The 23,363-nt window shown below is 35.8% G+C and overlaps 1 protein-coding gene across 8 annotated transcripts in view; it reads left to right on the top strand.

The window, feature by feature from the left end:
• The first annotated feature begins 346 nt into the window (after nucleotides 1-346).
• LOC143236950 (ELAV-like protein 2) overlaps nucleotides 347-23,363 on the top strand; it is a 39,321-nt gene continuing 16,304 nt past the window's right edge. For 2 of the 8 annotated variants that reach the window (XM_076475672.1, XM_076475670.1), the window contains exons 1-2: nucleotides 347-785; nucleotides 15,056-15,271. In XM_076475672.1, the coding sequence (XP_076331787.1) occupies nucleotides 15,073-15,271 (199 nt within the window). In that variant the 5' untranslated portion in view covers nucleotides 347-785; nucleotides 15,056-15,072. The remainder of the gene's footprint in view (nucleotides 786-15,055; nucleotides 15,272-23,363) is intronic. The other 6 variants (XM_076475668.1, XM_076475667.1, XM_076475674.1 and 3 more) reach the window with 3 other exon arrangements.

Genomic DNA, 23,363 nt, shown 5'->3' with positions numbered 1-23,363 from the left:
AAATTTAAGGATAAAGATGGCATTGCTTCTGATTTGGTTACCTCAATATTTCTTGCGAGAAACTTCTAATACGGACCAGAAAACATCTCGTTTCTCGCGCTCGTGTTTCATTTACCTGTTTCTTTCTTTATGTCATTGCTAACTGTTTGATGCAACTAACACAATAAAAAAAAAACACCTGGATCACCCATACTTGGAATTGTTTTTCTTCTTTCCTTTTATCTTTAATATAGAGGTTCTCACACCCGAGTATTCAGTTGCTAACAGTTCTTATGATAAAAGTCTACGTTAATCCCACGTCAATTTCAGATGCCTCAGAGCGTTGTTCTGTTTGAGCGACTCAATTTGCACTTGCGCAGTTGGCGTTTCCGCACGAGCGGAGCGACATTCTCATAATAAGCTGAATGCCGGCTGCTGTTTAACGCCAGCTCGAGGGAGAAAACGAAGGCATTTAGTTCCTGCCTTGAGGTTGACTCTGTTAGGTTGCTGAGAGGTCGTGTGCCGGTTTCGTTCCGTTTTCCTTCTGTTTTTGTTTTAATAGTTTTTCATCTATAGCTCAGTCGTTTTCCTTTTTTGTTCACGTTTCAATAATTTGTCTCCAGAGAACTTCTAACACAAACACCGCTCCAGAGATTGGGTAGAAACGACAACTCCTTCTAGCAGAGAAGCGAGCGCTTCAGTAATTATAGATCAGTTTGCATTTCGTCGTTCCTAAAACACCCTGTCACCAAGCGGGCGTCACGAAGAATAAAAGCTGTACAGGAAAAGCGAGAAGTTTTAAAAAGGTAAGTGTGGAGAACTTCCAGACTTTTTCGTATTTCCTTCCATCACTTAATTTGTACGTCAGCTCTTACTTATAATACTATTGTTATAACATGTGTACATATTTTAGTACAAAATAATAACAACAACAAACATACAAGTTCATCAAGTTCGTGGTTGTGATAGATTTAATATTATTGAACTAGAAACCAAGAGTGTGAAACCCCTCCACCACTGGTTTCTATTGTTCCATAACGTGTCCACTCCAGTGCTATAATGAACATTCTTTGTTGGTAGCTCACCACTGGTTTCTGTTATTCCATTACCTGTACACTCCAGTGTTATAATGAACATTCTTTGTTGGTGGCTCACCACTGGTTTCTATTGCTCCATTACTTGTACACTCCAGTGTTATAATGAATATTCTTCGTTGGTGGTTCACCACTGGTTTCTATTGTTCCATTACGTGTCTGCTCCAGTGCTACACTAGACATTCCTTGTTTGTGGGTTGGACTTGGCACGATGTTATTATTTTATATTTTGAATCCTACTAGAGTTCAAATTTTTTCTTGTCAAAGTTTGATACGGTTGATTAGAAACTTCAACTTCTCCAAATAAAGATCCTTGTGCACGTACAACAAACTTCAACACGATTTAAACGCCATCTACAAACTGACGTACATTTCTTTTACTGCAATTCCTCTGTGAATTAATTAATTATTTCTTGTTAATTAAACAATCTTTTCCGACTTTACCATGCTGACACGTTACTCTAGATACTACGAAAGGGTGCAATGTACGTCAGTATTTTAGCCACACAGTACAATATATTCTGTGTGTTTTTTCGGCGTTGTCAGGGCGCCACCGTTATCCTTCCAGAAGATAAAGGAAGTATATCAAAGACTTACCAAACCGTGAAATAATTAATTGTAAGCTCATAAACTCATCATTCTACACTAGGCATGTTACCAAAACAAAGATACCCCGTGCATGCTGAACAGTCACATCCACTAGAGGGCCATCTGTCTGTACGAGTCGTCCTTAATTTAGAAGTGTGTGTGTTTTCTTATAGAAAAGCCACATTGGGCTGCATGCTGAGTCCACCGAGGGGAATCGAACCCTTGATTTTAGCATTGTAAATCCATAGACTTACCGCTGTACCAGCGGAGAACCAAGTTACGAGTGATAGACTAGGGGGAAGACAGCTAGTCAACACCACCTGCCGCCAACTCTTGGACTACTATTTGCCAACAAAAGTAGGCTTGGCCGAAACATTATTACGACCGCACTGAAAGAACGAGAACGTTCGGTGACGAGATTCGAACCTGCGACTTACAGATTGCGAGTCCAGTGCCCAATCAGTATGCCATACATAATTCTTAAAAAGGTTGTCATAAGAAATAAGAAAGTTCTAGAAATATCTCGTATGTATGTAACTGAAAATTTGTTTCCGAAAAGTGTATATTCTGTTTCTGAAGATGCAAATAATCGTTGTAGTGGATCTAATAGTTTCGAGTTATTAGTTTTTAGCAAGTAATATATTAAAATGTTGTAGTAGGAGTTAATTTAAGGTAAAAATAACCTAATAACTAAATAATTATTGAGGTGAGCTTTCTAAAAATATAAATAAATAAGTTCCATGTGATTTAATATATAAGTATGAAATAAATACGTATTTCTCGGTCTCTGGAGGTAAAGAGATAAAAAGGAATTGAATAAATAATAACGTTTGTGACTCTAAAAACTATATTTCGATACTTGTGGTTATTAGATGACAAACAGCCTATCATGTAGCATTCTGCTTAAAAACAACCAGCTAAGATGAGATAAAGTTGTTGTTTTGTTTCTTTATGGGAAAGAGTTTGTCACGTGATTACGGTTGAGAGATGACGTAAATAAGGGGTTCATTGTCAAGCTGGACAACCGAACATCAGCCACCAGAAGAAGCTGTGTATCTCAAAAGATTTGGTCGTGTTGCTATAGCCATTCTCCACGTGCGATTATAAAGATGTCAGTTTGGTCGACGTTACGGTTTTTATAATGTCTGCTATTGTTCAATTTCATTATAACTGAGACCTTTTCCTTTCTACAAGTTCACAGAATCAGACAACAAGGTGGTTCCGGGCCGGTGGTCACTCCTTCTACAGGCAAATTCAGTCTTATGAGGGATTTTAAAATTAACAAATAAATTTAAACATTAATGGGTATAAAAGCTCAACGATTTGGTGAAAGTGTTTGTTTAATGTTAAAATAGTTACGCCAAATTCAACAATTATAAAACATCTAGCTTACTACTGAGACATCAAAAGAACATATATTTATGTTCCAAAGTAACAATTGATCTCAAGTACACATCCTTAGTCTAACTGAACCACAGATTTAACCACATAGCAACTTCTAGCTAATAAGGCACTTTTTAAACAACACAAACCACCACATGGAGACCTCTAAATCCTTAGTTTAAACATATAACTGAATCACAGAGTTAACCACCTAGCAACTGCTAGCTAATAAGGCACTATTTAAACAACACAAACCACCATAAATGTAGTTGATCACCTCTAAATCCTTAGTTTAAATAGACAACTGAACAATAGGGTTAACCACCTAGCAACTGGTAGCTAATAAAGCACTTTATAAACAACACAAACCACCATAAATGTAGTTAAAGACCTCTAAATCCTTAGTTTAAGTAGACAACTGAATTACAGAGTTAACCACCTAGCAACTACCAGCGCTAATAAAGCACTCTTTAAACAACACAAACAACCACAATTGTAGTTGGAGACCTCTATATCCTTATTTTCAGTAGACAATAGCAATGGTTTGCTTGTTTAATAAATATATTTAAGATTCACATTTTTTCTCATTTTGTGATTTGCTGTAACATGAACTTACATTACTATTAATATTGATATTTGTCTGAAAATTTGTTTAGTCAGTTATTATAGATTAGCTGGGCAACATCAAGCCTAGAAACACTGTAGCAACTAATTAATAATGCCTCATATAGTAATACACTGGTTCTTGTACACTGTTGTTATAAAGGTAATACCATACAGTTTTTCACATACTCTCAACTTCGTGTGTAGGTCAGTTAACCTGGATAGCTGGATTATATTACCTTCATTCTCTTGGTTACTCAAATAAGTAAACATCTTTATTAAATTTAGGGACCTGGCGTGGCCTGGTGGTTAAAGCGCTCGACTCTGAGTCTCATGTGTCGCCCTTTCAACCTTGGGAACATTATAGTGTGACGGTCGATCCAAGTTTTCGTTGTTACGAGAGTAGCCCAAGAGTTGGCGGTGGATGATTGAACGTCATAAAAAATATAGAGGGAAAAAAAACGATTTTCACACATGTGTTTACAAATGTTTATCTAACCTAGTTATGTGCTCCGTTTAATTAAATGTTGTGTGATATTTTTTTCAAAGAAGATTATCGCTTCTCCTTCATTCTATCGACAACATCCATTTTAGTGTAACCTATCATTAGCATATCTGATTTGACGAATTTTTAAGCCTCAGTTGGACCACTAGAAAGCATAAGAATTAAATTTTCTGAGTTGTTCAGGTTACTAAACTGTCGATTTAACTACATTATGTGTTTGTCATCTTAGCTTCTCTGGGTTCGTTGGATGGACTATTAATATAGACCGTGTCGTCACTTTATCACTGAAAAAGTAAGAGCTTAAATATTCACGTCGTCACTGAAGAACTACGGAAGTTTTCCTGGTGCTCAAAAAAACAAACAAACACAGGCTAAAAGAAAACCATTGGATTTGGGGATTTAAATGGATGATGAGGTACGTTAAATGATATGTATAGTCGATATACTCAGACAGTGGAGAGAAGTAACAAATCTATTATCTGGAAAAATGATATGTATAGTCGATATACTCAGACAGTGGAGAGAAGTAATAAATCTATTATCTGGAAGAATGATATGTATAGTGGATATACTCAGACAGTGGAGAGAAGTAATAAATCTATTATCTGGAAGAATGATATGTATAGTGGATATACTCAGACAGTGGAGAGAAGTAACAAATCTATTATCTGGAAGAATGATATGTATAGTGGATATACTCAGACAGTGGAGAGAAGTAATAAATCTATTATCTGGAAGAATGATATGTATAGTGGATATACTCAGACAGTGGAGAGAAGTAATAAATCTATTATCTGGAAGGATGATATGTATAGTGGATATACTCAGTGGAAAGAAGTAACAAATCTGTTATCTGGAAAAATGATATGTACAGTGCATATACTCTGACAACGGAGAGAAGTAACAAATCTATTATCTGGAAGGATGATATGTATAGTGGATATACTCAGTGGAAAGAAGTAACAAATCTATTATCTGGAAAAATGATATGTACAGTGCATATACTCTGACAGCGGAGAGAAGTAACAAATCTATTATCTGGAAGGATGATATGTATAGTGGATATACTCAGTGGAAAGAAGTAACAAATCTATTATCTGGAAAAATGATATGTACAGTGCATATACTCTGACAGCGGAGAGAAGTAACAAATCTATTATCTGGAAGGATGATATGTATAGTGCATATACTCAGACAGCGGAGAGAAGTAACAAATCTATTATCTGGAAGGATGATATGTATAGTGCATATACTCAGACAGCGGAGAGAAGTAACAAATCTATTATCTGGAAGGATGATATGTACAGTGCATATACTCAGACAGCGGAGAGAAGTAACAAATCTATTATCCGAAAGGATGATATGTACAGTGCATATACTCAGACAGCGGAGAGGAGTAACAAATCTATTATCTGGAAAAATGATATGTACAGTGCATATACTCAGACAGCGGAGAGAAGTAACAAATCTATTATCTGGAAGGATGATATGTATAGTGCATATACTCAGACAGCGGAGAGAAGTAACAAATCTATTATCTGGAAGGATGATATGTATAGTGCATATACTCAGACAGCGGAGAGAAGTAACAAATCTATTATCTGGAAGGATGATATGTACAGTGCATATACTCAGACAGCGGAGAGAGGTAACAAATCTATTATCTGGAAGGATGATATGTACAGTGCATATACTCAGACAGCGGAGAGGAGTAACAAATCTATTATATGGAAGGATGATATGTACAGTGCATATACTCAGACAGCGGAGAGAAGTAACAAATCTATTAACTGGAAAGTTTTTGTTCTCGAACATCTTGTCTTGAATTTCATGTTATGGAAACAATTCGGTACACTTCCATGTTTGTTCATATGGTCCAAGGTTGATTTGTAGGAGAAACATGGTTAGATTGGCTCAGTTAGTGATGCAAAGATTTTTTCACTTGAAGTTTTTGATATACGGTTATCAAGAGAACATGATCCATAAGATTGAGCACTCAGCTATTCCGAAACGTCGCTGTAACATGATATTCCAAACAAGATATTCGAGAGTGAAGACCTTTCTAATTATGTCCTCTTACAATCATGTCTCTCAAATAACAGTTATCAGAATAAGGGACCGAATACTGCTGCGTCATAGTTAATAAAGTAATAATTTTTGTAAGGGTTAAGTGCTTTAGAAAGGTGACACTTTTGTATGCAATGTTGAAACTTGTTTGTTTTTACTTTACATGTGTTTTTGTATCTCAGCCCTACCCGTGTGTATAAAATGTACTCGGTCCATCGGTGCTATTGAGTAACGCAGTACTGCAGCTCGCTCCAGGCCCCCTGTAAATGTGTTTTCACCGTTAAACTGTGCAGTAGAACAAGATAATCGCAATGAAAGATGGAAATGTTGACATTTGTGACGTGCTAACGGTTTGGCTTTGATTCATTTGGCAGATGGAAGGAGATGCAGGTTTAGTCTAGGATCATTTTCACTGTAATGTCTTGTTCGTGATTCAACATATTATATTTACATAGCTTATGTAAATAAAACACAATTGCTATTCCTTAGTTTGTTTTCACAATAAAAGGGGGCGTGACCACGGTAAAGTTTGACACTCAATGCACCAAATTAAACTTAAAATACCTACCAAACAATAGAACAGTACAGCTCAAATTTCAGTTCGTTGAAAGTTTAGCTTTAAATGTTTGTTTTTCTATTCTTAATGTTTTGTAATGTTGTTTCGTAAACACAGCCCCTACAACTTGAAATTCAGTATTTTTATTGTTGTTGTTTTGTGGTGGTGCGAATTACAAATCTTCTGGAAAAAAATTAAAAAAATACTTATTACAAATTCTTACCTATGTACGAGAGCAGAAATAAAGAGGATTAATTACCAAATAATTACGACTAAACCCAAAATTCGCTTATTTCTCTTTCTGTGGTAAATATGGCGCGAAATATCTTTATTTTTTCCAACGAAATTAATTTGATTCTACATTAATCAACATTGTTTTTAAAGTAATTTTAATTTCACGCGGGATCAGAGTACTTCGTGGAGTAACATTTTATAATTGTGTATGCGCATGCGTTCCCCTCAAAATCAGCGGCTGTGTGTTTTGTACTAAATGACGAGCACTGGTACTTTTTACCGTGAACCGTTCATACCACTGGGGGCGCTAATCGATAACACGAGCGAGAGGCACAGTAGTGTTTCGTATTTGGTTACTATAGCAACCATCACGTCAGTAAGCTAGCTGTTCATGGTCTAGTTGATTTCACAGTAGACGTACAACAGCTTCTCTTTGTTCTTTTTTTTTCTTATTTCTTCAGATGGAGTTTCGTCTTTTAGTTTTCCAGTTAGTGTCACGAAGCTGTGTAAAGTCTTATCACCAGCACTATACTTCTTTTCCCAGGAGGATATATTTCAGTGTGTAAACTGATCTCCTTAGAAAGAGATGTTGACGGAATGTGGTTATTCTTGGAACAAGTTCATCAGATAGAATATGTTGTTGTTACTGGTAGTCTAGTTTGATCAGAAAAAGCTTCATCAGATGGAAGATGTTGTTGTTACTGGTAGTCTAATTTGATCAGGAAAAGCTTCATCAGATGGAAGATGTTGTTACTGGTATTCTAGTTTGATCAGAAAAAGCTTCATCAGATGAAAGATGTTGTTGTTGTTGTTACCGATAGTCTAGTTTGATCAAAAACAGCTTCATCAGATGGAAGATGTTGTTGTTCTTACTGGTAGTCTAGTTTGATCATAAACAACTTCATCAGATGGAAGATGTTGTTGTTACTGGTAGTCTAGTTTGATCAGAAAAAGCTTCATCAGATGGAAGATGTTGTTGTTACTGGTAGTCTAATTTGATCAGGAAAAGCTTCATCAGATGGAAGATGTTGTTGTTACTGGTATTCTAGTTTGATCAGAAAAAGCTTCATCAGATGAAAGATGTTGTTGTTACTGGTAGTCTAGTTTGATCAGAAAAAGCTTCATCAGATGGAAGATGTTGTTGTTACTAGTTTGATCAGAAAAAGCTTCATCAGATGAAAGATGTTGTTGTTACTGGTAGTCTAGTTTGATCAGAAAAAGCTTCATCAGATGGAAGATGTTGTTGTTACTGGTAGTCTAATTTGATCAGGAAAAGCTTCATCAGATGGAAGATGTTGTTGTTACTGGTATTCTAGTTTGATCAGAAAAAGCTTCATCAGATGAAAGATGTTGTTGTTGTTGTTACCGGTAGTCTAGTTTGATCAAAAACAGCTTCATCAGATGGAAGATGTTGTTGTTAATAGTGGTAGTCTAGTTTGATCAAGAAGCGAATTACTTCTTGAAACGTGTTCTAGGCCTGCTTCCACAGACACAAGGAATGACAGATTCTTGATTCTTCAACAAAAATCAGAAATGGATGGAGAAGCATATCTGAATATTGTATTTAGTCTCAGCGACAGTCACTTAATATGTGTCAAGGACTGTGCCAGTCTGACGATTGTGTAAGATAAAATGAAATAATAAAAGTACCGGAAAAAAGAAGCGGTAACCCTAGTCGATGTGCTTCTCAGTCATGGAATTAGAAGTGAAGTAAAATGGCTTCCGTTACGTGGCTTGAGATGATTTTATAGATATATCTCTAGAACGAAAATAATTATAACAACATATATTACATACTTTAGTAAGATGGTAAAGAAGGTACTCTATTTTATTGTCTTTGGACCAACTGATAATAAACCAATTAGGAAGGTTCATCTCCACCATGGATGTTTTCGTCTATCCAAAAACTCGACAAAATTACTACTAAAATATTAACCATATAGGAAAATCTAAAACAGCTCGTTTCATTTCTTTTCAATAAATGAGTAACGTTTTCATTTCTTTTTTAGAGAAGATTTAATTTTTATGTGGTCCCTTATGTCAGGTTGGACAGGTATTAGAGCAGATTTTGTAACCCTTGGAAACGAACGTGCTGGTTAAACTTGACCAACAGTATAATATATAGCAGCCTATAGCTAATTTATTCTCTTCATTACGACCCCTTTCAAAAATTCAAGAAGCTGGCCGTGGACTTGGGAAAGTCAGAGGACCCCCCCTCCCTCAACTTCAAATCTGAACCAACCAGTTCGCTCAAACTGTGCTACTTATAGGAATATTTTAACATAATCTCGATCAGCTCTGATTCGTTATATTCCATGAAAGAATATTCGTTTATTTAAATTATAATGCCTATCGTCTAGATGTCTTCAAGTTATTGTTGTCTGAGATTCTACAGAATTTCTTTTGTTGTTAACATGCCTTCTTCCATCACGCCTTCAGAAATAAAAGTGGAATCACAGCTGACTGAACGTATCAGATATTTTACAATAAATAACATTGGTAAATAAACCAATGATAATGAAACCCACTCTTTTTTTTTACTACCCTGAACTTTAAAACTAAGTATGAGACTCTGTGTGTGTGTGTAATAAACAATAAAACCATTGAAACCTTAATATTTTTCTGTCGTAAGATTTAACTGTCTAAATCAGCCATGATAACAGTCGTGACATGCTCCTTCTAGCAAGAAAACGTCTGAATTATCTAATATATAGTTTAATACAATGTATCATACCTCGTGACTGAGGAATAAGGAATATCAATTGTAAAAAATTTAGGCTTAACTGGAGAGGGAGTAAAAACAAGTTTCGAACAGTCTGGACAACCTCGTATTGTCATGTAAACAACCAATATGGTGGCTTTAACCAACACCCAACCAGACACTATAGTGGGAAATGTACCGTGTGTTTAACAAAAAGGTGTTTTGAACTTCTTTCACACAACGTACGTGTACGATACATAAGAAACATAGAAGGTTTATACGATACACAGAAGGTTTAATTATTATTATTATAATTATCAAAAGTGGTTTATTTTTATAAATAACTCAAAGTTGTGACTCGACCAAAGTCTCATACAAATAATAGTTCAATTCACTATTCGACCAGCTTTTGAGCCTCATAAGAACACCATATTTATTCAACTGATCTTAATTTCTTCAACAACAGCTAAAAGTAATATGATACGGTAGATGTCGCTTTGTACCAGTACAAACGAAAAGCAAGAATGCTTGTAGAAACAGGTCGATAACTAAGCTCTTAGAACTCAACGTTGGTTGTGTCTTTCTTTTAATATATTTTTTGAAAACTGAAAGATTTTGATAGTGCAACTACTTCTGGATAGATAACGTTTTTCAAAAGTATTCCTAACGTATCAGACAATACACAAATAATGTTCTTCACTAAACTACTTATCAGGTTGGATTCCAGTAAATAAACACTTTCCTTTTTCTAACTTTTAATTCCGGCGGTGCCACTCAGAATACACATTCTGTTTGTATTTAGGAACGTTAAGGACTAGTTTGTATCGGTTTCTTAACCTCCTGCATTCACAATGCGTGTATGTACTACACGCAGAAGTTTTTATTTTATACATAATAAAGATAGGGGATAGGAATTTCGCATTCCTTAACCCGTGTTTTCCAAACAAACAAACAAAAAAGGCTTAAGATATACTTAAGGGCAGAGAAAATCGTGAAACTGAATTTCAAGCTTGTCTGATATCTTCAAGAAAGTGTAGCTCGCCATTTCAAACTTTTACCACGTTTTATGATATTAATACTAGCCATAAATAAAGGGTTAAATGTCTTACGGGTGGAGAGGGGGCGAGTAAAAGGCAGGGGCAAAGTTTACAGCAGTGGTACTTTAATTAATTACGTGCTTAAGAAAGTCGTGCAGGCTCGGAAAGATTTAGAACAGACAGTCCTGTGGCTAGTTCTGTGGGAGTGGCCAGTTCATCACGAGATTCCTCGTGCAACTACCTATTTCCGCATAACCAGTAATTAAACTTTTCTTAACGACATAAAGAGTAAAATATTACTTTTTGTACTACTTTGATCGATAGAAGTTAAATGGCGGATATAATGTTTTTCGTTGCCTAGTAATTATAGCCTTAAATGTTAGCATCTTTGTTACTACTTGTATACTTTAACACAACGATTTTAGCCTCGAAGGCTCGAGGAGAAATTCAAGGATGATGTCTACTGTGACTGTTTAGTTTCCCATTAAAGTAAAACACAGTAAATCGACTGTAATATTGGCTCAACCAAAAACATACTTATAAGCAATAATATTCATGAATCCTTGGAAATAATTACATATAAAAGGGATCATCTACTATTAAATAGTGATGAAGGTCCAGTGAATACCTGTATATAAGGGTGGGGTTACTTTATCTAAAATGTTCAAGCGGAAATTGTAAACCTGCACAAGTAAGATGACCCATTTAACAACAACAAAAAAGTAAATAAAACAAGATTATGTCCTGCTACTAACTCCTGATGATGAGGGGTCAACTTTTTAGAGGTTATAGACTGCCTTATTTAAAATGTTATTAATTGTGTATCTATTTTGAGGTTGTGTGCTATATATTATTTTAACATTAAATACAAGTACCAAGAAATAACACTCAAGTTTTTTGGTAGTTTTTTTGTACTATGACGGAAATTTAAAGAAGTGTCTGGTTAAACAAGCGTACTGCACGACAAAATGTCCTAAGATGAAAATGAGGGGGAGAGAGAAAACCTACAACGTTTATAATGATTGTACAAGTCACTGGATACAGTCATACAAGTCATACAGTTAGACACATTTTAAAGATATCTTGTTTTTCTCGAATAAATAAAAAACAGATAATATAATCCACTTACAATATTGGCCATAGAACGACACTATTGCGGCTAGAGGTGGTATGTTCAGTAGCCATACCCAGAATACCACTAAACATAGGAACCTGTTGTTTCTAATTGAACCGTAAACATGATATTTTGTGACATACTTTACCTCCAAACTTCCAATTTCCTTTGAAATTTTAATACGTTGTATTCCAACGGTTGAGAAGGCCCGGCATGGCCAGGTGGGTTAAGGCGTTAGACTCGTAATCTGAGGTTCGAATCCCCGTCACACCAAACATGCTCGCCCTTTCAGCCGTGGGAGTGATATAATGTGACGGTCAATTTCACTATTCGTTGGTAAAAGAGTAGCTCAAGAGTTGGAGATGTGTGGTGACGACTAGCTGCTTTCCCTCTAGTCTTACACTGCTAAATTAGAGATAGCTAGCGCAGATGGCCCTCGTGTAGCTTTGCGTGAAAATCAGAAACAAACAAACAAACCAACGGCTGAGACGGGTGTTTGCGTCGCAAGCGCGCCTCAGGTAATTTAAATCCTTGTGCCGTTTATCCTAAAATAAACATGTTTTATACAAATGAAAGGTTGTCCGTGATGACGAGAAATCTATTAAAGTAAAAATGTATCTCAGGACGGCTGTTAACATGAAGAAGACCTTAAGAAGGTCGACACGTTATTCTCTGTTTTATTGGTAAAAGTGTTAATACCAACAGTTCTGAAATGAAAGGTTGAGTGTAACAGACATGTTAATAAACAATCCAAACGATCTTAATGCAGGGAAACAATTAAAGAGTAATATCATCGAATTTTACTCCATAACTGGGTTTGACAGAAACCTAAATATATAACCGATACTACGCTTGAATTTCAGGAAGGGCCTTACCTTCGTTTAGCACATGAAACTTTTATTTCTTTCGTTGTAATGTTGTAGTCACGCAACTTGTACATTTGGAGATTTTCGACAAATAAATCTGACAGATTACACTTCAACTTCACCGACATCGCTGGGGAACAGAGTCTATTTCTTTAAATGTAATCGCATTTTTAATTTATGGAAGAGGGGTTGGGGTAGTAATAACCTTACTGTATTCATGTCATTCGCAGTAGAGGTCCGTCCAGTGGCGTATTTTAAGTAGGGGCTAGAGGAGGCTCAGACCCAGAGCCCATGGTCTTAATAGGGGCCCATTGACAATTTTATGTAAAACTACATGGAATGTAGGGCCCATAAAAATTATTAACCCATGGGTCCATCAACTTATTTTGCTTCATAATCTTTGTTTTAGTAAACGACCTCTGTAAAGCATGATTGATGCTAAGGCTATTATATAACAACACAACAGCAATAAGTCTTTATTCTGTACAATCCAATCCTAATAACAACCACGAAAGTTTAATAGGATAATGAAAAACGTTCAAAAAATCGTTAAGTACTTGAATATATAGTAATGAGGAATGGGATCGAAATTGGATAAGAGTGTATAACGTTGTTTAATACCCAAGATACTAATGAAGAGAATATGACTGAAGAACGACCAATAAACTTATCCTAATATAAAAGTGAAACAAGAGGAAATCTTCAATAGCCGCGGCACTTAATTCTTTTAAGCAGGATCAGAGTAAATTCATCTATAAGACCGTAGGTGTGGTCGAATACATCAATCGAAAGCATTTGATCTCGTGAGTCTTAAAACTACAATTAGATCTCAAATCGGTTAAGAGACGGCGGAGCTATAGACTAAAAGTTTGTAACTGAAAAACAACGTCTCGAAGCTATTATGCCGCGGCTAGAAAGGTGCGATACTTGTTGAAATAAGAACTTGTGTGTACTAAAGCTGGAGTAAGTTAGAAAGAAAACGAATAACACATCAACTGAATAAAGTTTGTAAAAAACAAAAAAAGATCAAAATGAGTAGTCAGAGAAACTGAATACAACAAAAGTGTGGTTTCACGAGTTGGCTCACAAACTGTTTCCACTTTTACCTCTCCCTTTGGAACGATCTTTATGGAAGGGTTTGGATCACTCCGTGAACCAGTTTCCTTCTTCTTTTTTTTAACTGGAGAATGCGCTAAGAAACTCTTCTTTCGGCACTAGTTTATTTTGGTATTTCTTCTATGTAGAGGAGAAAACTTCTAAGTTGTTAAGTTAAAGAGATGGAAGTAGATGAATGGAATTACTCGCAAGAGGTAAATAGTTTTGACACGGAATAATTAATTGAAAAAAAAAACACTTGATGCTTTTGTCTTAATTGTCTGCATAACAATTAAATATTGGGATATTTTTTATCTAGTTGACAGTTTGGTTTAAAACTGAAGAATTAACAGCTTCTCTAGGAAATTTATAAAATGCGGGATTTCTTTTGTTTTCGTTAATTTTAATGGTTTGACATTAGGGTGCAAAAAACATGGTAGGCTGGTTAAGAAATCGCGTGCAATTGTGAGTTATTTTAACATCATTCAAATGGAAAGGTTGTTTAAGTAAAAATGCTACTGTAATGGGCTGTTACCTGATGATGTTCACTGTGCTGTTACCTGATGATGTTCACTGTGCTGTTATCTGATGATATTCAGGTGGTGAACTCCACAGGCTGCTGTAAAATACATAGGGTTCTGATGTCACCAATACTTTTTAGTGTGGTACTGCCTTGAGTGGGATGCACTACTACTGTTGATGTTTCTGATGAGGCGATGCCGTGATACAGTTTCTTTTAATTTGACAAATATCCTGATAATGTGATTCCAGTTTGGGATTTGAAGGTAACCATTGAAAAAATAAACAAACAGAAAAAACCAAAATTGAGTTTTTGTGCAAAACAAAACGTAACCCTCAACATTATTTATAAATACAGCACAACCAAAACTTTAGACACTGCACCCTCTGTTGATGGTATGTATGAAAGACAAATTTGTGTTCGAACGTTTCTTCAATTAGATTTTGACTTACCAAGCCCAGTGGAACTTTGCAGTGGCTTAATGTAGACTTTTAAGTGTATTAAATATTATCGTTGATCTCTTAAAACCTACCTCTCAAACGATATACATATTGTTAATTAATAATTCTACAGACTAATTAACTAGAAAGATTTAAGATTTTCCAGTAAACATTAAAAAACAAAATAAATAGGGGTAACAAAGATCACACACCATATGTGACGTCACAAGAGTTGTTTTATGTCGGAATTTGTTTCTTCTTGTTTTCCTCTAGTGAAGCGAGTGTTCACCATGGATACAACGACGGTGGTGTCACAGCAGAATGGTCACAACTCTGTTCAGACGGTAGACGACTGTAACACCAACGACTGTAACACCAACCTTATCGTCAACTATCTGCCCCAGACCATGACCCAAGAAGAGATTAGGAGCTTGTTCTCCAGTATTGGAGAGGTGGAGTCCTGCAAACTCATTAGAGACAAGATAACAGGTGGGACAGCGTCACTTAAATGAGGGTGCAGTAAGTTCTAGTGGGGTTCACTGAAGTGTTCCTATTACAGTAAAACACGTTAACTTAGCAGGATTACTATGAACATTTTTTGACAGCTGATTAAAGTGAAACTAGTTAGTCTTAACATTTTTGATTACTAAAGGAAAAAAAAACAAATAAAATCGTGATATTTGTTTTTAGCATTACATTACTCTTAATTAATTCATTATGTGTGGATTTCCAATTGAAGATATGTCAATACATTTTAATTCTGTTGTTTGTTTTGTCACAAATGACTTCTCGGAGATTTCCTATTTTGTTCAACATTAGATGTCGTTAGCTTATTTGAAATGCTACCTTATAAACAATCTAAATTATGTTTAACCCTTAACTTTTGAATATTCCATTACCTATATAGATAGCTTTTCGTCTCTCATACTCCATTCCGTTGACGAGTTCCGGTAGTGAAAGTAAAGCTATCTGGGCATTGACTTATGGAAGACAAAACATACAAACAAAAAATCACAACTCGATATTATCTTTTTTTTTTCACAAAACCTCTGATTTCGAGTCGCATTGAACATATAAGAGAAATATAGGAGAAAAAACTGCACATGTTTCTCTAACTCACTTGTATACAGCAAAATAGAATGTTTGTTACAAGCCAAAAACCTCGAAAAGAAACGGCTGTAGTAAATATGTTATTTTTAAGTATGTTTGATTAGAATTCTGTAATTCAATAATTAAGAGGAACGTAGGGTAAGGGGAAGGAGGCCCCTGTAGTCTAACATGAATTTTATTGCCATGGATATTAGGCTTACTGGTTCCATTTCTGTGTCTGCGTTTGAATACGCAAGCGTTCCTCACACCCAAATCATTTACATTCTAATAGCAACTTTTTAACAGAACCTCTTGATATTTTATTTTAAAATGTAGTAAAAGCTGAAGGTGGCCACTTTTTGGTAACGAGGTGTAAAACTAATAATAGGTTAACAGTTGTAAGACGACCTTTCATGGACATTTTCTACGTTAGGAAAACTTAACACGGGAAACATTCACCTATATTGTAGTAATCATAATTAGGCTTAATAATCCTCAAAAAGACACCGTCGTTAGGCCTAGCTATGCAAATATCAGCTCGGAATTAAACCGGCGCAAATGGAGTCCGCCTTTGCTTAGCCTGACTGCAACGTCGCCGATGTTGTTGTTGTTGTTTTGAATTAAGCACAAAGCTACACAATGGGCTATCTGTGCTCTGCCCATCACGGGTATCGAAACCCGGTTTTTAGCGTTGTAAGTCCGCAGACATACCGCTGAGTCACTGGGGGGCGCAACGTCGCCGAAAGTTTGCTAAGTTGAACGTTTGAACTTACTTAAAAGAGTCAACAGATTTGTTCACGATAGTTGGACGATCCATCAGTACATTGGAAAGCTTTTTAAAATAACTCCTACGTCTTAAAGGTTTAGTCATTAGCCATTCGTTAATACATTTTCGATCAACATAAAACTGCTGTGGTAATTTGTTTAGTCTCTTTGAAGTATTTCTCTTTTAAGTAGTAGTTTCAAAACTTGTTTGTTAATTTCTATTTTTAATTGTTCATGTAATTTACGTTACAGATGAACTTAGTGAGGTTTTGAAAAGGATATTATACTGCTCTCCTCAAATATGGAGTTCGTGTCGTTTTACACGTATTAAGACATTAATACTGCTTTACGTTCTAATATTATCCATGAACTATAATAACATCTTTCCCTAAAATTCGCAAAAGACACACACAAAAAAAAAACTTCTTCTCTTCGCTCAATAAGGATATTTGTCGTTGGTCCTGGATCCCAGATATAAATTCTGATTTTTACATTTGTCGTAATATTGGCTCAACGCCAATAACGTGTAATATTTAATCCAATACTGTTTTGTTTTCCCATGATTCTTAGTAAACGCACAGCAGCTTAATGAGTTATGATACACGTGTCGTCTTCTGTTTTGTTACCTTGTTTTATAAACAATATGTTTACTTTGTGAATCAGCGACGACTACAGCCCCATTTGTGATAAAATACCTAACGATCCTTCTCCCTCCTCTCCTAAGAATTTGAAGAAGAGAATAAAAAACACGTTGTGGGTAGATAAAAACAAACAAAATGGTATCTCGTATCCAGGATGCTTCACCAAATTGAGCAGTTACTTAGTGGTTAGCTCGTGTTGTGCACATGGGATTGACTCGTGGTTCATCAAGGTTTCACCAGTTGAACATCCCGGAAAGTGAAAGGGAGGTATATAGATTGTACATAGGCAGGCATGGGTTGTGACAAATGGCCTACCACCTAGTACTAAATGATGCAGTCACTCGCGCGAGAAAAACAAACGGTACGATTTGTTGTTGAATTGATACATGTGTCGTCTTCTGATTTGTTACCTTGTTTGATTTGTTGTTGAATTACACTCCGGGGGCTTTAGCAATGGCTTACAATTTTCAGTCGTTCTGGGCTGAGAAACCAATTCCTTTCTTTCGCTCGATGTAGAACGCGATGCGTGAGATTGTAATTTATGCCGGGCTGTACATGTGAAAACCAGCAAAGATCTCGTTTCTTTCTGTACAACAAATAAAGGGTTTTTAATTATTAGCTGGTGATTAGGAACAAATCGTACAGTTAGTTATTTTCTTATCTAAGATTGAAAACACATGTGATAGTTAATCATGTTGTAACTACATTCATTTCAAAAATAAATCTGTTTCTTGATTCTATAAGAACTGGATTGAGCCTTAACAGAAAACATTTTATGAATGTCTCTTGTAAATCTAACGCTAGGCCTACTGTCTCTTTACAATGATCTTCAATTTTCCCAAAAACAAAGGGTAAATTTCTGTAGTTAAATTCAGTTGTTTGCTTTGTAAAATATGTAGCCAACGTTACGAGTTTTCTGAAGTATAAAGAACTGGAAATGTAGACTGACGTGTCTAAGCAGTTAGCGTGGCCGAACTTTGAACTTAAGAATTCATGGTTCGCTACTATTGCAAAAATACGCATGTGTTACAAAAGTGATCTTCAAAATTTTCTAATTAGGTAAGATTATCACAATAGTTATCTGTTCATCTGCATAGATAAAATTATCACAATATTTACCTGTTCACCAGCTTAAGTAAAACTTTCACAATAGTTAGCTATTCATAACTTAGGTAGATTATCACAATAGTTATCTCTTCAACAGCTAAAGTAAGATTATCACACTAGTTCGCTGTTCACCAGCGTAGATAAGGGTATCACAATAGTTCGCTGTTCACCAGCGTAGGTGAACAGGGTATCACAATAGTTATCTCCTCACCAGCTAAGGTAAGATTATAACAGTATTTATCTGCACACCAGCTTAGATAAGATTATCACAATAGTAAGATGCTCACCAGCGTAGGTAAGATTATCACAATAGTTATCTGCTCACCAACTAAGGTAAGATTACCACAATAGTTATCTCTTCAACAGCTAAGGTAAGATTATCAAAGTAGTTATCTGTTCACAAAATTGGGTAAGATTATCACAGTAGTTATCTCTTTGCCAGCTTAGGTAAGATTATCACACTAGTTCGCTGTTCACCAGCTTAGGTAAGATTATCACAATAGTTATCCCTTAATCAACTTAGATAAATTTATCACAGTAGTTTTCTGCTCACCAGCTTAGATAAGATTATCACAATAGTTATCTGCTCACCAGTTTAGGTAAGATTATCACAATAGTTATCTCCTCACCAGCTAAGGTAAGATTATCACAGTAGTTATCTGTTCACAAGATTTGGTAAGATTATCACAATAGTTATCTGCTCACCAGCTAAGGTAAGATTATCAAAGTAGTTATCTGTTCACAAAATTGGGTAAGATTATCACAGTAGTTATCTCTTTGCCAGCTTAGGTAAGATTATCACAGTAGTTATCTCTTTGCCAGCTTAGGTAAGATTATCACAATATTTATCTGTTCACCAGTATAGATAAGATTATCACATTTGTTATCTGCTCATCAGCCTAGGTAAAATTATAACAATAGTTATCTCTTCACCAGCTTAAGTAAGATTATCACAATAGTTACCTCTTCACCAGCTTAAGTAAAATTATCACAATAGTTACCTCTTCACCAGCTTAAGTAAGATTATCACAATAGTTACCTCTTCACCAGCTTAAGTAAGATTATCACAATAGTTACCTCTTCACCAGCTTAAGTAAAATTATCACAATAGTTATCTCTTCAACAGCTTAAGTAAAATTATCACAATAGTTATCTCTTCAACAGCTAAGGAAAGATTATCACACTAGTTCGCTGTTCCTTAGATTGGGTAAAATTATCACAATAGTTATCTCTTCATCAACTTAGAAAATATTATCACAATAGTTATCTGTTCACTAGATTGGGTAGGATTCTCACAATTGTTATCTCTTCACCAGATTGGGTAAGTTTATCACAATAGTTATCTCTTCACCAGATTGGGTAAGTTTATCACAATAGTTATTTGCTGACCAGCTTCAGTAAGATTATCACATTTGTTATCTGCTCATCAGCCTAGGTAAAATTATAACAATAGTTATCTGCTCATCAGCCTAGGTAAAATTATAACAATAGTTATCTGCTCATCAGCCTAGGTAAAATTATAACAATAGTTATCTGTTCACCAGACTGTGTAAGATTATCACAATAGTTAACAGTTTACCAGACTGTGTTAGATTATCATAATAGTTATCTGTTCGCCAGATTTGGTAAGATTATCACAATAGTTAACAGTTTACCAGACTGTGTTAGATTATCATAATAGTTATCTGTTCGCCAGATTTGGTAAGATTATCACAATAGTTGTCTCTTCACCAGATTAGGTAAGATTATGACAACAGTTATCTGTTCGCCAGCTTCGGTGAGATTATCACAATAGTTATCTGTTCACCAGCTTAGGCAAGATTATCACAATAGTTATTTGTTCACCAGCTTAGCTCCCTTCCTACTGATCTGTTGACTAAACATTTTGAATGTCTGCGACAAATGTACCACGTGTAGCTGTGTGCAGAAAGAGTGAAACACAATAAACCTTATGAGCAAACATCTCGCGATTAGTTTCTGGTCGTGGTCAAATGAGAAGTTGGTTTAACGAAATTCCTTTGAAAAGATCAAACCATTCATGCGCTTGGATATACAGTGGAGATTGGTAGTACACGGCTCCAATGGAGATGAAAAGTATTAGTTTTTAGTGCAAAGATACCCACTCTCTGTCCACTGCGAGGAATGAATTCCCGAATTTTTGGGTTGTAGCTATAGTGATTGTGATAAACAGAAACTTTTTGTTTCTCCTCGACTTTTATAATTTGTGTTTATTTCTACCAGGAACTGATTCATGACGATATTCTGTTTGTCACTGTAATACATAGCTTAAACTGGTAACATTTTTGCATCTCAAGACGGCTGGTATTGGTATTAAGACTTTTATTAAAATAAAGTAGAGATCAACGTTTCAACCTTATCAGGTCATCTTCATATTAACAAAGAGAGAGTTTGCAACTGACCGTTGCCGGCCACATGTCTTAGGGACGAGAGTTTCAGCGTGTACGGGATTGTAGGTGGCGTTGCAGTTAGATGTATCATATTTCTTTCACCCCTATCTATCTGTTAAATGTTCGTTTTCTGTATCCCTTTCTCCAACACATCATAACCTCCACACTGACAAATAGGAACGAGTAATACTGTAACCATTTAGTGTTTTAAACCAAAGGCCTACCTCGTTCCCACCACTCTACACCGATTCTTATGCCGTAAAGTAAGTATGTCAACTCGCCGTTGATCCACAGAGGGATAAAGTTAGACGATGAAAGTTTAATTAGCAATATCTTTCCACTTTCATCAAGGTTATACATTGTAACTACAAATCTGATATTTTTATTAGATCATTATCGATAGTTCCCGCTGGGACAGCGGTAAGTCCTCGGATTTACAATCCTACAACCAGAGGTTCGATTCCCCTCGGTTGGCACAGCGGATAGCCTGATGTGGCTTTGCTAAAAGAAAACACGAGCACACGAATCTCACAATGGACAACCTGTGTCTTGTTGTACCAGTTGGTTTTCAGAAAGGAACGATGTAAAGCGTTTACGATACGTAGTTTAACAAGATTCAACTTAAAATACGTACAGGCTAGACGTTTGTAACTATTTTATGGTAAAATTTTAACCCTACAAAAACATGCGTTAACTAGAGGTTAAGGATATAAAAAGATAAATGAAGTCAAGAAACAGTACACGAATGGCTAATAGAAAATCAGTAGCAAATATTACTTGAAGAACTTTATATTTCAGCATAGATTGGTAGAGGTCCTGATGAGTAATAAAATCGAATCAGATATACGCGCGCCCCACGTTTGGTATTGCTGACGAACAAAAATATAGCTAATGAAAGATCTCGTAGTATAATCTCATCTAATCCCGCGGCTGTTGATGATTTCCTCTCGTTTCTTCAAACGAAGGAAGTTCGGCAATATTAAATCTGCGCATGACAGAAATGTTCATAAGTGTGTTTATACGAAACTTTGAATGTGTTTGTAAGTGCAGTATTGAAATGTGAACATCAAATACACATTAAAAAAACAAAAAAGATAAAGGGACTCTTTGCATGAGTTTATAGCCATAGTGAAATATATCATGAAGAGTACGGGATGTCCACGCTTCTTTGTTATACCTAACATTTAGGAGCAAACCTCAACGGAACTGTTTTCTCTTCGTTAAGCTCTTCCAGGTTGGCGACGAGGAACGAATTTCCGCCAGCTGACACTACTCTGTATCATTCCCTTCTTATCTCGACTATAATGACCCCCTTCCCGCCCATGCGCTGTTTGCCAGCTGATCGGGAGACTTCCGCTCCTCTGTTGGCGGTCTTTGTTTTGTAAATGGCACGTGCCCAGACATTTCACCCCAACCCCACCCTCTTCTCGAACACAGAAGAAAATCACACCGAAAACTTTGTTCCCTCAGGAACAAATGCAGTCCTATCAACGTAAGTGGTTTGGTTGTCATAGCAACAACAGGAAACGGCTCACTCGCAAAAAAATGTATTGCGTTGTTGAATGAGAAAGGAATGATCACTGTCGAAAGAGCCACTATTTTCAAATTAAACGTTAACAAGAACTGATCTGTGACATTAAGTTTTTGCAACTTCTTTCTCAATGAAGCATGATTTGTTTCTCTTATTGTGTCCAAAAGATATAAAATATTCACTTCCCCACTTTCCTTACCCACAATTTTATACTTTTAACAAAGCTCCTATTGACAGTTAAATAAATATGTGCATTTCATTTTTCCTGAAAGAGGCCGAAGGTCGCCCGGAGGAGTCACCAGTTAAACAGTAGTTTACTGTCTGTCTATCAGTCAGTAGTCACCAGTTAAACAGTAGTTTACTGTCTGTCTATCAGTCAGTAGTCACCAGTTAAACAGTAGTTTACTGTCTGTCTATCAGTCAGAAGTCACCAGTTAAACAGTAGTTTACTGTCTGTCTATCAGTCAGTAGTCACCAAAATGACGATACATAAGGGACAACTACGGTTGCAATTTATACTTAAAACAACAAATAAAAGGTACAGATAAGAATTATACACTGTAGCCTACAACACAACGTGACATATGAATTTAAAACAAGAAATAAAAAGTTTATTACTTTAAATTTTGGGTTTTATTTACACTTAAAACAGAACAGTCCATCTGTATCTCAAGACGACTGGTATGGGTATGAAAATAAAGCAGAGAACAACGTCGAAACATTTTTACTTCAAGTGGGGTTCTCTTCATCACTAAGAGCGGGTACATTAGTTTTAATGATGTTTTTATTAAACAGTCACTGTGCTCTTGGTGTGGGACTTCTTAGAATTCATGTTTCTTTTACACATGTCCATAAGAAGAATTAATTGTAAACATAAATATTAATTCACCAGCGAGGTGGTATCAAGTTTTATAGTTTCAAAACTTCTGTTTCACTTCTGACGTCACTATCAAACCCTGAGTTCTAAACCTCTTAGATCACAGATTGAAGAAGTTCACACCCCATCCCAGCATTCAATGACTAAATTAAATGTGTTCAAA

Source organism: Tachypleus tridentatus, chromosome 13 (assembly GCF_004210375.1).
Source record: "Tachypleus tridentatus isolate NWPU-2018 chromosome 13, ASM421037v1, whole genome shotgun sequence".
In the NCBI taxonomy this organism is placed as follows: domain Eukaryota; kingdom Metazoa; phylum Arthropoda; class Merostomata; order Xiphosura; family Limulidae; genus Tachypleus; species Tachypleus tridentatus.
Note: the sequence above shows the minus strand (reverse complement) of the source record. Positions and strands in the feature narration are given on the sequence as shown.